General features: G+C 30.5%; 2 protein-coding genes across 5 annotated transcripts in view; both read left to right on the top strand.

Annotated features, from left to right (window-relative positions):
- The window catches only part of LOC123195758, a 53832-nt gene that overhangs the window by 27297 nt on the left and 10049 nt on the right, over positions 1 to 16486 (top strand). Inside the window, exons 4-6 of one of the 4 annotated variants that reach the window (XR_006497518.1) lie at positions 5690 to 5831; positions 5906 to 6819; positions 6935 to 7564. The exons of 1 other annotated variant lie outside the window; for it this stretch is intronic. The gene's annotated coding sequence lies outside the window, so the exon portion shown is untranslated. Of the gene's footprint in view, positions 1 to 3584; positions 3789 to 5689; positions 6820 to 6934; positions 7565 to 16486 lie in introns of those variants that run through there. 2 more of the 4 variants (XR_006497517.1, XR_006497519.1) reach the window with 2 other exon arrangements.
- LOC123195759 lies at positions 7576 to 8296 on the top strand. Its single transcript, XM_044609589.1, has 2 exons — positions 7576 to 8065; positions 8160 to 8296. The coding sequence occupies exons 1-2, from the start codon at positions 7738 to 7740 to the stop codon at positions 8177 to 8179; spliced, it is 348 nt and encodes a 115-aa protein (XP_044465524.1). The 5' UTR covers positions 7576 to 7737; the 3' UTR covers positions 8180 to 8296.

The raw sequence follows: 16486 nt of genomic DNA, 5'->3' as shown, positions 1-16486 counted from the left end.
ATATACTAAAAGACTCTTCAGGAGATCCCTGTAATGCATTTATTGCATATGTTTTGGCACGTCATGCTTGTGTGTAGGATATGTCAATTCGGTACCTATCTGCCATGTCTGAAATAATTTCCTTTGGTTGATAAATACGATCAACCACGAACATGGACTTAAGTATGTTACCTAACGATTCGGCACCAGTTTGTCTGTGATGTGGCAATATTTGATCCCGCAGACAAGTGTGGGTCTCATCCATACGTCGTATGACCAAATAGTCTCCCTCTTGCTCTCTCGTCGCTCGTGCCAGCCATTTACATTGTGGGTGTACACACTTAAACTCATATCGTATGTTATCAGAGTGACCAACCTTTCATTAAATTCCTGTTTCTAAGGGATACGTACGAAATAATGCTCTCAATTCAGCCTTGGAGTTATAAAAACTCATGACTTATAAGCGGTTGCCCCTTTGTGTTGCCCTGTTAGTAATACCTGCATTCTTAACATCAACAGCAGGCTCAGGAACTCATTGAAATGGATTTGGATTATGGGTGTCACTTGGATATGCTTCAATATTCATAAAGCTATGACGTCTTGTGCTATATTCAGCCCTATCGTAGCACACATGACTTTGACTTCTACCGGCGTTTTGGCTCTGAACACCATATATGTCGTCATCAAACCCGAGAATTCTTCGTCTTTATCATCGTCATCCTCTTCCTCCTCATTACCTTCTACTTCATAATCCTCATCCATGTTGTCCTCATTATCATCATCAACACCGTAATTCCCTCCAAACTCTTGAAAACTTCGTGGATGTGGAAAATCATCTATCCCTTTCTTCAGCATGAACATCTTTGCATTGTTGATTGGACCTTCCGTCAATTTGACTCTTGGTAACAAAAAGTTTAGTGTAACCTTGTGAACTTCTTACTACAATCATAAAAACTCCACATCATCATCATCTGCAATCTCCATTGGACCCATATCACCTACTGTAAATACACCCACAGTTGACTGTCTTTGATCAAGTCTTAGACGATTGCTGATTCTTGCAATGAATCCATCAAAATCAACAGTTGTGTCAATACAAATCCTCTCTCATTCTCACCAATATATCTTGTGGCATTATCATCACCTTCAACCCATCGGGCTCCATATCGAATCTTAAATGCAGTTTTTTCCATCCTTACTAAAAAAAAACCCTAAAAACATAAAAACTCCAAATTATACTATGCTTTCATTTTTTCAAATTAAGCCTCAAATGCAATACCAATGCAATCAAACTTCATATATACGTATTTAACTATCATATCATCAAATGATGTACAAAAATTTACCAAGGCAAAACAATGAAAAACCTGAAAAAAATGACAGTGGCAATTTCATAATATATTATGTAACTCTCTGGTTCAGCACAAGGAAAATAACACACAAACGAGCTCCAAATTGGAATAAACAAGCATAAAATAATAAGAAAATAAGAAAGAAAGCAATAAGAAATCAATAGAAAGCAATAGGAAAAACATAAATAATTCAGTGGGCCATAAGGGGTTGGCGTGTAAAAAATAAGAAAATAAGAAAGAAAGCAACAGAAAAAAAAAAATAATTCAGTGGGCCACAAGGGGTTGGCGTTAACGCCAACCTGGCATTAACATCTGTTCATCATCAGTTGGAAATTTTTTTCAGCTGCGTTTTGGATTTTATAGCCACCACAACAACATTAAACAATAAAAACAACATGAAATAATAGCATTAAACAATCTAACAACATGAAATCATAATAAAGTTAAATTTTAAATGAAGTTATTATAAACATGAATATAGCATACTTATTTCATTTTCAAATAATTATAAAGAAAACACATAACATATAGGGTTAAGTCAACACTGACCTGGACGTGGATGATTTTGCTATGAAGTCTTTACAGTAGATGTTAATTCTTTTACTAAATTTAACAATTTTCGTCTCTCCCTCCCTTATGTCCAATTTGAATCTTTTATAATGGATTCTCACGAATTTTATTGTTTAATCACATGTCTTCTTACTTCCATTAATACTAATATATTGTCATACTGCTGAGATTCCTTTTTCAGTTGAGGAAACAGAGAGAAAGTTACAAAGATTCTCTGCATGGGCACTTCAAGAGCGTCAACTATTTAATTAGTCTATAATATAATTTTAATATTCTAATTAAAAATATAATATAAATATAATATAATATATTATTATATTATATATAATATATTATAATATTAATAATTCTTCAGATTAATATATTATAATATAACTATTAGATATCTTTTATTATATATTATAATATATAATATATTATATAGTATAATTATAATTTATAATTATAATATATTATAATGTATAATATAATATTTATATAAATATTAATAATATTTTGCGCCATGGGTAGGCGTTAACGGAAAAAAAAAAAAAGATATATGCTGGAACACGCCAACCCCTGGCGCCTTGTTAATTATATATTATATTATATAATATATTTATATTAATATATGTAATATAATATAATATATGTATATAAAATATCATATAATATAATATATTATATATACGCCAAGGGTTGGCCGCCAACCCTGGCATTATATATTATATAATATAAAATTATATAATTATAATAATATATTAATATTATATATATTATATTTAATATTATAATAATATATTATATATTAATAATATATTATTCTTTTGCAATATTCGCATGGTTTTGCAAACAAATTTGGTAAGGATTTAGGGTGGGTCTACCATTGTGAAATAAATATTTTTTATAACAAATAAAAAGGGTTGGCGGGTGCAATACAATAGAATTAAATAAATTAAGGTTTCTTAAAACCTTACCTATTGTCCTGACAATATTTCGTCTCTGCAACAAATTTCGTCGGTCGATTGCTCAATAAAGTTTTTTCTCGTGCAAAGTATAAATATCTCTATCTGTTGTGGTATGTTTAAGATAGATTGCTATATATATAAAGATAATAATAATAATAGGTAATAATATATTAAAGATGGTATCACGTGAATATTATTCCACCAATGCATCCCTGCAAGTCAATTTATTCTCTGTAATTATTCTTCTGAAATATTCGCATGCTTCTGCAAACAAATTTGACAAGGATTTTGGGCAGGCTAACCGTTGTGAAATAATAATAACTTGTATAAAAAACAAAGATAGTTGGCGTTTCGTCAACCATCCTGTTGCTTCATTAAGGGTTGTTTAATTTTGAAGCCAACCCTTTTTGTTTATTTTTTTTTTTTTGCAGATCGCTAACACTTTTCTCACCCTTTTAATAATTCTTCTGATTAATTTACTGTTATGCAGAGTTTTTTTCAAAAGCATTTTCAGATGAAATTATCCTTTCCTAACATAGCTGAATTATTTGCATGAATAATTCGTTCAAGTTTCTTCAATAATTCAACTAAATGTCGTGGAATATTTTTGCTTTATTGGATATATATGTGTGCAAGTGTTTTCATTTTTTTCCCAGTAAAGTTTTTACTTGCTTGTTTCCATATTTCCCACCAAATTATTTAGTTGCTTGGTTCGGATAATTTTCTGATTCAGCAGAAAATCCATCAAATAGCTTCATCGGATATCGATACTTCCAACGTAATGGCAGAAAGACAGGGTAGGTCTCGTTATATCAAATTTAATAATATATCTTTTTAGAGTTTTTTTTTTTGGTTAGATTAATTATATGATCAAAGATTTTTTTTTCTTGTGGGTTAGATTATGTAGTTTAGCATAATTTAGCAATATTTGTCCGTCTTCATGTATAAAACATTTAGCAATTGACTTATTTTGTGGGTCAGATTATGTAGCTTAGCATAATTTACAGTTAATTTAAAATGTAGAAGAAAGTGATAACAAATTCTAATAGAAAAAAAAATTAATTTTTTTTCGATTTCTCATCAACAAGTTATATTAATAAAAAGACCCTAGTGAATCGGATAATATTCCCATGCAGATCTACACATGATTTGCTTTAGGAGTATAATTTGTACATAACTCTTTAGGTATTATAGAATAGAATATAGATGAATAATTGTTATAAAAAACTTTCAAAAGGGTCGGCGGCATGCTTCTCTAATCAAATTTAACAAGGATTTAGGAAGGATCCACCGTTGCATAAAATGCAAGAAATAATACTAATAAAAAACTATAAAGGTTGGCGTTGTATAATTTTGATTGTTTAATTTTAACATGAGAATTTTTAATTGTTTAGAATTAAAATAATACTAATAAAAAACTATAAAGGAGTTAGAATCATTGCATGTGGAACGTCTAGGGCCCCTATTTAAGTTCACCAACATTGTTAATGACATCACAATCTGATCAGTGAGCAACAAATGTACAATGGTATTCATTTGTCAACTACTTTAGGAATATTATGTCAGGACCCAGATACAAAGATAGATGATGAATAGTATCAGGATAAGGAATACTGTAAACTATTGAAATGCAGGATGAGAAATCAGAGAACGAAATCATATTTCTGTAGAAGGGAAAAAGCCTGGAAATTAAAGAAATTTGGGGTCATTAAACAATTAAGTTTTTCTCTTGACATTAGGCCATAGGGTTTATTCCTATTCAAAATTATTAGTATTATTTAATTGTTTAATTTTTGATTTTTTTTGTATGCCTTTTTGTTTAATTTGAATATGAGAATTTTAAAATTATTATTAATTTATTGGTTATATCTTTCTAGCTATATAGAACGTGCATATTTGATTATTGTAGTGATTTGAAGAAATTGTGTTATGTTAAATCTGTACAAATTCTAATATATGAATCTGGTAAGTTATTGGTTTTTGTATTTTTAGGACATGTCTTCTCAGCTCTCTAGATATAAGAACAAACATACAACTAAAATAGGGAATATCCCATGCATACAGATTTCGTGTGCACATGTCGCTTCGGACAAAAATGGATACTTTGATTATAATTAGGAATAAACTAACATTTAGTTAAAGAGTCATTTTCTGGACAACATGTTTTGGACATTTATTAGATTTGGTGGAGCCACGGTTCAGTGTCGTTTTTATTCATACAATGTTATTACGTATGATCAATCATGGAAACACAGACAGAGAAATGTGGTTCAGAATAAATGGTGTTGAATTCCGATTCAGCCATGTTAAGTTTGCACTCGTCACTAGTTTGATTTTCGGGGAGGACATGGACGTGTCCAGTTACGTTGATTGCATGGATACGCCTAGATTAAGAGAGCAATACTTCCCGAACATTCACAGATTGTTATCTCATGGGGAGTTTGAGCAAGTATTCGACAGTGAAGTTTGGGGGGACAATGATGACGATGCAGTGAAGTTTGCAGTTTTGTATTGCGCATTTATAGGATTATTAGGGGCAGACAACATAACCAAAATATCCGATTGTTTTTTGCATTTAGCAAACAATTTAGATGCATTTAGTCGATACCCATAGAGAACACTGACATGGAATAAAACAATCGATTCGATAAGAAAAAGTATACATAACAAATACCAATATTGTGTTGAATATTACCCGCCGTACACAAGTCCGCTCCCACTTCTCAATTATAGTCTTTTGGGATACCCGATTGTTTTTCAAGTAAGTATCATATAATAGATAAAGTTTACATACTTAATGACTATTGTAAATACTAATCATTTTTGTTGTACATTGTGTAGTATTGAAATTTATGAGACAATTCAGAATTTATCGCCTTATATCCGTTTGGAAGCATATGATCGAATCCCCCGTATCCTAAAATGGAAAACAATTGTATAACCTTCATGGGATGACATGTCGATACTTTGGGACGCTTCTCCGGTATGTTGCTCATTTATATTTTCTTATTCCGTTTTGTATTTCAATAATCGTTATAAATTTCATTCATGTTGTAGGAGGAGATTACAACTACATTGCATCCGACCGAGCGGAAGTGTTATTCTGAGTGGTATATTCGAGCTTTAGAGTTTATGGGAGAACGTGTACCATCTATGCATTCAGATGATGATGATGCCACCCAGTCAAACCGTCCTGTTGCCTTTCAGACAGCCCCCAGAGGGTCTTCTATGTCTTCAACTGCTTCCGTACGAATGTCGTCATCATGAGGTGCCAGACCCGTGGTTCCTAGAACTTCTCCAATTGGACGTACATCCCCTCCACAGGTGTCATTCTCTCTCGGGTCACGTCGGGTCACACCTAATGTGTCTCCCATTCTCGTGAGCATCCGGTAAACTAGCCTACAAGACACTCGGTCCATGGGACATCATACAGTGGTGTTTCTTATGACCGTCTTCAACAAATATTAATGGAACATGGAAGAGGCATAAGCTCTCAGATGCAACAACAATTGGACCAACACGGTGCAATGATACACGAGGAGTGGGAGCGACAGTCGTCAGCGTTTCGCGAGGATATGCAGTCATATTGGCAACAACAACAGTCGACGTTTCGGGGGGAGATGCAGGACCAATGGCAACAACAACAATCGACGTTTCGGGGGGAGTTGCAAGACTTATGGCAATAACAAACATCGATGTTTCGGGGGGAGTTACAAGAGTAATGGCAACAACAAATATTGATGTTTCGAGGGGAGCTACAGGACCTATGGCAACAACAAGCATCGATGTTTCGGGGGGAGATGTAGGACCAATGGAAACAACAAACATCGATGCTTCATGAGGAGATGCAGGACCAATGGAAACAACAAACACATGGGCTTCAAGGGGAGATGCAGGAAAAAATGGAATCATTAAATTATCGAATTACAGGACTTGAGGGTTCTTATGTTCAGGCATCCGAATCAGTACAGGTTATTATCCACCATACTTAATTTTTATTTTCAATTAGTTGTATTATTTAATTTTTATTTTCAATTACTTAATGATAAAGTTATGATAAACATAAATTTTTTAACTTTTTTCCAGTTAGACGAACCATCAGACGAAGAAGTCCAACAACAAGTTCAGGACCAACCAATAGCTACTCAGAAGCTGACAACAATTAAAAAAGTATCAGCTTTCGGACGTGTACTGCGAAAAGGGAAACAGTTGGTCAGTCCATTCACAAATCTAGAAAAGGAGAAAAAGAACAAACAGCCAGTAACTGCGTCTCGTGATACATACTCGACATTGGCTAGGTCCTAATCAGAGTTCACAGTATGGTATAGTCAAGCGTCTGATAATGATAGTCGACGCGTCTTCCTCGGGGGACTAGTCGGAACGACCGCCCATATGCCCAAACCATAGTGGACCCAGATTGTAACACTAGGATAATGGTTGAAAAACACGGTATGTACCCTTCCTTTGTATTTGTTCCTATTAGTAATCATGTTTAACTTATGATGTGATTAATCTGTGAACACAGCATATTGAAGCTTTTATAGGTATACTCCGTAAATCTTACCTAGATGAAAACTGGACAACTGTTTCCACCCAATTTGTTGGACTTCTCCCACAGTGTTACAATGAGTTTAAAAAATTGGGTGCAAATATAGAGTGGCCTACGTTTTTTCTAGATCAAATCAATGGAATCTCGCTTCGGACAAAAGAATTCTTTTGGCCTTTTGTCCATGGAGTACTGTTGACAAGGTGGTGTACAACTGTAAGTTGTTTACGGTAAAATTGATTATTAGTACTTATTTCTCTTCATTGGTCAACAAGTATTCATTCCGATTAACTTCGACAACCTATATTGGGTGTGTGGCGTTTTGGATATAAATGAATGGAAGATGTATATATACGACTCTGCCCAATATACTGATAGCTTGGAGAGGGTGAAGAAGTTATTGATGTCATTTAGGACACTAACGCACCTAATGAAGGCGAGTAACTTCTATATATCAAAGGGAATTCCATCGCCAGATCCTCCACCGATATTACAATACAGGTGTGTTCGTGATGTCCTAAAACAGGATGTTGGAAGCGGAGACTGTGGCATTTTTTTACTCATGTTTATGGAATACCTTGCCCGAGATCACCCATTTAATTTCACAGCAACAGATTCCAGGAGGTTAAGACAACGCGTGACTACAACCATATTCCAACAAAGGGCCCTCAGTAAGTATTAAGTGTTTATGAGTTTATTTATATGTCAACAAACTTTACTAAATTGATTGTATTTATTCAATTCAATTGGAATGTGACAATGCAGGCTTCGAGTATTTCGATTAAGGCATGGATGGACGGGCATGCATTTGAAAGATGTCATTTTATTATTGATTGAAAGATGTATTTTATTATTGATTGAAAGGTATATTTTATTATTATTTAAATTATATAATTTTTTAATTGCTTGTATGGTGTATTTGACACATTGTTTTATTGAAACACCGTATGGGCTAACAAAGACAATTATTATGTAATTATTATAATTATATAATTACATAATTATATAATATATATTTATAATATATATATAAAAAGCCCGGCAAATATATATATACATATAATATATTAATAATATATTACATTATATATTATTATAATATATTACATAATCTATTATTATAATTATATAATTAAATAATTATATAATATATATTTATAATATATAATATATATAAAATAATATAAGTATAAAAAACCAGGGTTGGTGGAACGCCATATATATACATATATATTATATATAATATATTACATAATATATAATTATAATATTCTAATTAAAAATATAATATAAATAATATAATATATTATATAATTATATATTATAATATATTAAATATAATATATAATATAATTATAATTAAATAATTAAATAATTAAATAATCTTACATAATATATAATATATATTATTATAATATATATTATATAATAATAATATATATTAATATAAATATTATTATAATATTATAATAATATAAATACATTATACACATATAAAGGTTGGCGTTGCCAACCCTTATATGTACAGGCCAGGTTGGCGTTAACGCCAACCGTTAATAATTCCCAGATTTCACGCCAAGCTTTTTTTTTTTTGGGTTAAACGCAAATTTTTTTTTTCAGTTTTAATCCTTAAATGCTAATTTTTTTTTTCTAGTTAAATCCTACTTAATGTAATCTTCTTCGATGGTTATTTCTTACACTTTTTCGATGGTCATTTTTTTCCAGTTAAGTTTTTTTGTGGGTTGCTCTTTTTTTTTAAATCCTTACTTTGAAGAATTTAGTATTTTCTTTCCTGCTTTTGTTTTTTAAGATGAGGAAGAAGAGAGAGTGATTCTTTTATCACTTTGGAAGAAGAGAAAGAAGAGAGAAAAAAATTGCAGAGAAGAAAAGAGAGAATTTGTACATGAAAGATTAAAGATGGGTATTTTGGAGAAGGTGATTACTGTTGTGGTATATTTGTGAAAGTTTTAGGATATGTGGCAATTTTGTATAGACGGAATAAAATAGTGCTAAAAATTTCAATTTCCCTAAAATTTATTTGTTTTCCATCGTCACTCCTCTCTTTATTTAGAATTCAAAGATTTATAATTTTAGTGGATTGATTTGTTGGATTTTTTGATGGATTCGTTGCCGGTGTGTTAAAGGGTTGCTTTGTATTACTGGATTACTATTGTGTAGTTGATTTGTTTCACGCTGTGTCGAAGGGGTATTTTGTTTGTTGTGTTAACTTTTTTTTTTCAATATTGGTTATAATTTTTGGATTGATTTGTTGCTCGCTGTGTCTGAGGATTGATTTTATGTTGTTGGCTTGCTGTTGTGTAATTGATTTGTTACTGGTTGTAGCGAACGGGTATTTCGTTTGCCATGTTAATTCTTTTTTTTTAAACTGTGGTTATAAATAAGCAACATTGGTTAGGTTTATTTTTTTTTTCATTATTTTGTTTTGTGGTAACTTTTTTTTTTCAACTTTTGTTATAATTTTTCGATTGATTTGTTGCTGGTTGTCGAAGGGTTGCTTTTGTGGTGTGGCTTGCTGTTAGGTTTATCAGTACTTGTTATCTTTATCTTTTTTTTTTCTACAAATTGTATATACTATATTAATATAAAATTTATTTATATTATTTATTATTTATTTGTTTTAGGAAAAATGGCTTACAGAATCCGCAAACATATAGAGGGTTTAAAAAATTTTGATATTGCAGATGACGTTATAAAAGCCTACAAAGGATGAGTCAATTTTCTTAAATTATATAATATGTCGAAACATTCTACATGTATTTTGGAGGCCTTGGTTGTGTGTTATGACGTGAATACCTATTGGTTTAGAATAAATAAACAAATAAATTTATATTTTGGCTTATTAGATATTTTGTACATTATAGGTTTGTCAATTATTGACAAACCTATATTAGGTAGAAAAAAAGATGGTAAAATATTGGCTAGGACAATGTTCCTTAAAACTCGTAAAAATTTATACACCAGGTCAAAGGGTTTTAAGTTATATATATTGAAAGATATTGTAACTAGTGGGGGTGAATTAACGTACAGAATAAAGGCGGTTGTTATGCACATATTAGGAAAAACAATAGTAGTCAATCACACTGGTTATATAAATAGTTGTTATGTATCATTATTGACAAACCTCCATGAATTAGGCGAGTATGCATTGGGGGAGATATTGTTTGTAAATATTCATAAGAGTCTCGTCTTATATCAACAGAAATAGGCGAAGAGACGTAACGGTTGTTTTTATATCTTAATGGGAAGAATTGTTTTTTATTAAAATTTTTATAGGAATAAATTTTATTCAATTTTTATATTTAACCTTTTTTTTTTAATTTTAGATTTGGGCGTTAGAGTGTGTAAACATTTTTCGAACTGAAATTTTTAATAATGTTTCAATGAAGTTACCAGAGGAGTTTCTTTTGCCTATGGGGTGGTCTTTCCAATTAGAAAGATTGATGAAGAATACATGGTTAACTTTAAAAAATAAAGATATCGTGTTGGCATTATTTCAGACAATAATGGAAGAGATAATATTTTTAAAATTTTTTTTTTTTAGATAAGTTAGTATAATTTTATTATAAATATAATAAATAATTTGAACATATTATAAGTTATTTTAATATGAAATGATACATTTTTGTTTTTGCAAGATATTTCTTTTTTCCCTTATGATTGATTACTTCAAATCTTTTTACCAGAACATTTGGGGAGGTAAAAATATTGGGCTTGATAATTTCACCATTTTTTTGCTTTGACACATATTTATCATGTGCCTCATAAAACTCCACAACAATATGAATTGTTACCGGAACAAATTGCTCTTATGAGACAATGATTTAATAAGTATAGTCATAAAGTTATATTTAAGGAAAAGGTAATGTGTGGTTTTAGTAAGTCTTTTTTTTTTCATTAATCAAAGCTTTATTTTATTAATGTTTTTCCTTTAATTCTTGCATATGTGTAATAACTAATTTCTCTACTAAAATCTATAAGTGTAATAAATTATATGAAATTTTACGATAATTTTTTAGTAGCTAGGACCTTTGTTGAAGATCAGTAATGGGTGGTTAGACAAGACAATTTTGGCGAGGAACAAAATAATAATGTGACTGTAGGGGCTGTGCATGAGTTGGTTGAGGGGGATGTGGGTGAGGAAGTTGAGATTGAAAGAGACTCAACTGCGTATAGGTTTGAGGGTGCCGAGGGGGCTATGGATGAGGAAGCAGCTTGGATGAAAAATGCAGTTGAGGATGAGGAAGCTATTAGAATGAAAAATGTAGTTGAGGATAAAACACTTGTTTGGATTGGAGAGGACGAAAATGTGGCAGTTGAGAATTTTGAAACTATTATAAATACAAAAAATTCTACTTGGTGTCATGTAGAAGAAATTGTAGATACACTAACATCCCCGAGAAGAAGAAGAAGAAGAAAAATTCGATTAACATGAATTCGATTTTCTCCCCCCACAACAACAAAAAGAAGAATAAAACTTCCTGTCAGATGATTACATTATGATGTTTTCAAGTTAATAACAAATCTCTAAAATCGATAAAGGTAGTGCTCATTTTCCTTTCTGATCTCAGTATAACAAATTTTATTTTGGGTATTTGATATATTTGTGTGCAGATGACCACCATAGCACACTGAATTTTATATTGTGAATTTTATAAATACGTAAGTGGCGAACGATGAGCATAATCCATAATGTATAATTGAAAAGATCATTTTTTGCTATTCCAATACTCTTTTCATTTTTTCTATAATCAAAATGTTGTGTAAAGTTACAATTACATAATATAAAATAGTTTAGCCAGATTTCAAAAAGCTACAAGTTACAAGTTGGTACATTTTGCTATACTAAAGTTACATTATAAGCCGTTAGGGATTTGGAAACCTAACTTTGTTTTAATTTTTGTTCGAAGAAACTAGATTAGGAGCCAGCAGTGTCTTTTGTAATTATATGTAATTTTCTACCATTATTTAAAAAAAAAATGTATTATAGTTTGTCTGCTAACTAGATTATGTTAGCAAAGGGGCTAAGGACAAATCAACTAATAAGACAATTGTGACCTGAATACTGTCATTTTCTTCTGATTTTCTTAAAGATAATAAAGTTGAATTAATCTTTTATCATAAAACGAAATCTTCTCTCTCTTATTTTATAAATGTTTCAAATAGTTTAATCATACCTGCAATGCAGGGAACCTTTTGCTCCTTTTCCTTTGTTTATCTGGTATATAACACGTCAAGTCTCAAAATAAGATACATGCTCTTACAAACCAAGAGCAAACATTAATATTCAGTAGAAGAGTTAAACAATATAAAATATTAATCGATATTAAAAATAAATGATTTCTTAATTCTCCACTAGTGTTACAATGCCCAACCTTTGTAAGATTAATGTGTTAATTCTCCACTAGTAATACCTAATGCAAAGAGAGAAGTATCAAATCCAAAGCTTTTCATATGATTTATATAGTCAACCCATCTAACCCAAAAATCTAAAGTTAAACATTACAAAGATTGATACACAAAATAAGTTGACATTCCTTATTACGTACGCATCCAAGGCTTATTACCAAACATACAACTACAAACAGTCAAGCTCTATCACTATCACCATCTAATAAACACAACTCAAAAATTTAAGCTGTCAAACTATTATCAGTGTTCATACAAAATTTAACTATATACATAAGCTCTCATACAAATTGATGTGAAATAATATTCTTAAGATAAACAATTCGATAAGTCACTACTACATGATTACTTATCTACATGAATGAACATGTTTTCTTTTAAACTGTAGTTGGGTCTCGAACTCTGAATTGATAACAATCTATCAACTGTAGTGCAGCCTTTAATGCCCTGTGTGAGAAGTGAAACAAGGTAGGGTTTAAAAAAAATTGACTTTAAGGTCTTTTTTGAAATAATGTCATATGAACATATGATCATGCAATTTAACGATGTATAAATACTTGTAAAGCCTACAACAAATTGCCATGAAAATAAAGTTTATGGGAAATACCTAAACAAGCATACTTACCTCACTAATCCTATCTTTGTCAATTTTGGAGATTTGTTATTAAATTGGAAACATCATAATGTAATCATCTGACAGGAAGTTTTATTCTTCTTTTTGTTGTTGTAGGGGGAAAAAATCGAATTCTTGTTAATCGAGTTCTTCTTCTCAGGGATGTTAGTGTATATCTACATTTGCTGTATCTCTACTCTATGATAATCAGTAGAATTTTCTGTATTTACAACAGTTTCAAAATTCTCAACTGTCACATTTTTGTCCTTTCCAATCCGAGTAGGTGTCTTATCTTCAGCTGCATTTTTCATCCTAGTAGCTTTCTCATCTTTTGTTGTATTTTTTATCCAAGTCGCTTCCTCATTTATAGCTCCTTCAGCACCCTCAAACCTATAGGTAGTTGAGTCACTTTCAATCTCAGCTTTCTCATCCACATCTCTCTCAACCAACTCATCCACAATCCCTACAGTCACATTATTATTTTGTTCTTCATCAAAATTGTCTTGTCTAACCAGCCATTACTGGTCTTCGACGAAAGTCTTAATTACTAAAAAATTATCCCAAAATTTCATATTGTTTATTACACCTATAGATTTTAGCGGAGAAATTAGTTATCAAGCATATGCCAAAATTAAAGGAAAAAAATTAATAAAATGAAATTTTAATGAAAAAAAAGACTTATTAAGATCACACATCAACTTTCTCTTTATTACAACTTCATGCCTATGTTTATTAAACCATTGCCTCATAAGAGCAATTTGTTCCGATATATAAAATATATGCTAGCTTATCTAAAAAAAAAATTTAAAAAGTATTACCTCTTCTATTATTGTTTGAAATAATGCCAACACGACATGTATTCTTCATCAGTCTTTTTAATTGGGAAGACCACCCCATAGACAAAAGAAACTTCTCTGGTAACTTCACTGAAACATTATTAAAAATTTCAGTTCGAAGAATGTTTATACGCTCTAATGTCCAAATCTAAAATAAGAAAAAAATGGTTAAATATAAAAATGTAATGAAATTTATTCCTATAAAGATTTTAATAAAAACCAATTCTTGCCATTAAGACATAAGAACAACTGTTACGTCCATTTGCCTATTTCTATTGATATACGGCAACTCTTATGGGTATTTACAAACAATATCTCTCCTCATGCATACTCGCCTAATTTATGAAGGTTTGTCAATAATGATGCATAACTATTTACATAACCGGTGTGATTGACTGTTATTATATTTTCTAATATGTATATAACAATCACCTTTATTCTGTACATTAATTCACCCTTACTAGTTGTTATATCTTTCAATATATGTAACCTAAATCCCTTTGCCTTAGTGTATAAATTTTCAGGAGCTTTAGGGAACAGTTTCCTAGTCAATATTCTACCATCATTTTTTATACCTAATATAGGTTTGTCAATAATCAACAAACCTATAATGTACAAAATATCTAATAAACCAAAATGTAAATTTATTTGTTCATTTATTCGAAAACAATAAGTATTCACATCATAACACGCAGTCAAGACCTCCAAAATACATATAGAATATTTCCACATATTATGTAATTTAAGAAGATTGTCTCATCCTTTATAGGGCTTCCATAACGTCATCTGCAATATCAAAATTTTTTAAACCCTCTGCATGTTTGCAGATTCTGTAAGTCATTTTTCCTAAAATAAAAAAAAAAATAAACAATATAAATAAATCTTATATTAATATAGTATGTAGAATTTGTAAAAAAAAAAAAAAAAAAGATAAAGATAACCAGTACTGATAAACACCAACAGCAACCCACACCACAAAAGCAACCCTTCGACAATCAGCAACAAATCAATCAAAAAATTATAACAAAAGTTGAAAAAAAAAAGTTAACACAGGAAACAAAATAATGAAAAAGAAAAAAAAAGATGAACATAACTAGTGTTGCTTATTTACAACCACAGTTTTAAAAAAAAAGAGTTAACACAGCAAACGAAATACCCGTTTGGCACAACCAGTAACAAATTAACTACACAACAACAAGCCAGTAACACAAAAGCAGCCGTTCGACACAGCCAGTAACAAATCAATCCAAAAATTATAATCAAAGTTGAGAAAAAAAAGTTAACACAGCAAACAAAATACCTCTTCAACACAACCAGAAACAAATCAACTACACAACAGCAATCTAGCAACACAAAGCAACCCTTTAACACAGCCATCAACAAATTCATCCAAAAATCCAACAAATCAATCCACTAAAATTATAAAGCCTTGAATTTAAAATAATTTAACACAACAAAAGCTTAAAATTATAAACCCTTGAATTCTAAATAAATGGAGGAGTGACGATGGAAGATGTGAAAACAAATAAATTTTAACATACCAAGGATCTAAAATTATAAACCCTTGAATCCTTATTCATACTTACTTGAAATGTCGTGGAAATCTCCTGCCCTAAGCTAACGAAGTTGAATCGATGAGACGTTCGAACAAGATAGAGGCGGAGATTGAGACTGAAAGAAGGCTAACAAAGAGACAGGGGAACGAGTTACAGTGGAAATATTTGTTGGAGACTAAAGGGTAGAGCAACCGTGGAATATATATTTTTTTTAATTTGCAGTAGGAGGTGGAGCAACTGTGGAAAATGTGAAGACAAATAATATATATATTTTTTTAATTTGTAATATATATATATATATTATATTATATAATAATATATTATATAATATAAAATATTTTTCAATTTAAAAATAATATAAAATATAATTAAAATTAAAAATAAAATATTTTTTATACTTGTATTGTATCAAATTTAATTTAATTCGAATTCAATTAATAATTATTGAGTTACTTAATTGAATTCGAATCGAATTTAATGTAAGTAATAAAAGATAAACATTGCACTGTAATTCATTGTAAATCTCAACTTGATTTAATTCGTCGTGTTCAGGTTATATCAATTTGGATTTTAGATCGAAAACTTTAAACCCTAACCAACCGTATATGGATTGAAAACTTTAAAACGAATTACCGATTTAGTAATTAAATATAATTAATA

This window comes from Mangifera indica, chromosome 14 (genome assembly GCF_011075055.1).
Source record: "Mangifera indica cultivar Alphonso chromosome 14, CATAS_Mindica_2.1, whole genome shotgun sequence".
NCBI classification, from domain to species: domain Eukaryota; kingdom Viridiplantae; phylum Streptophyta; class Magnoliopsida; order Sapindales; family Anacardiaceae; genus Mangifera; species Mangifera indica.
Note: the sequence above shows the minus strand (reverse complement) of the source record. Positions and strands in the feature narration are given on the sequence as shown.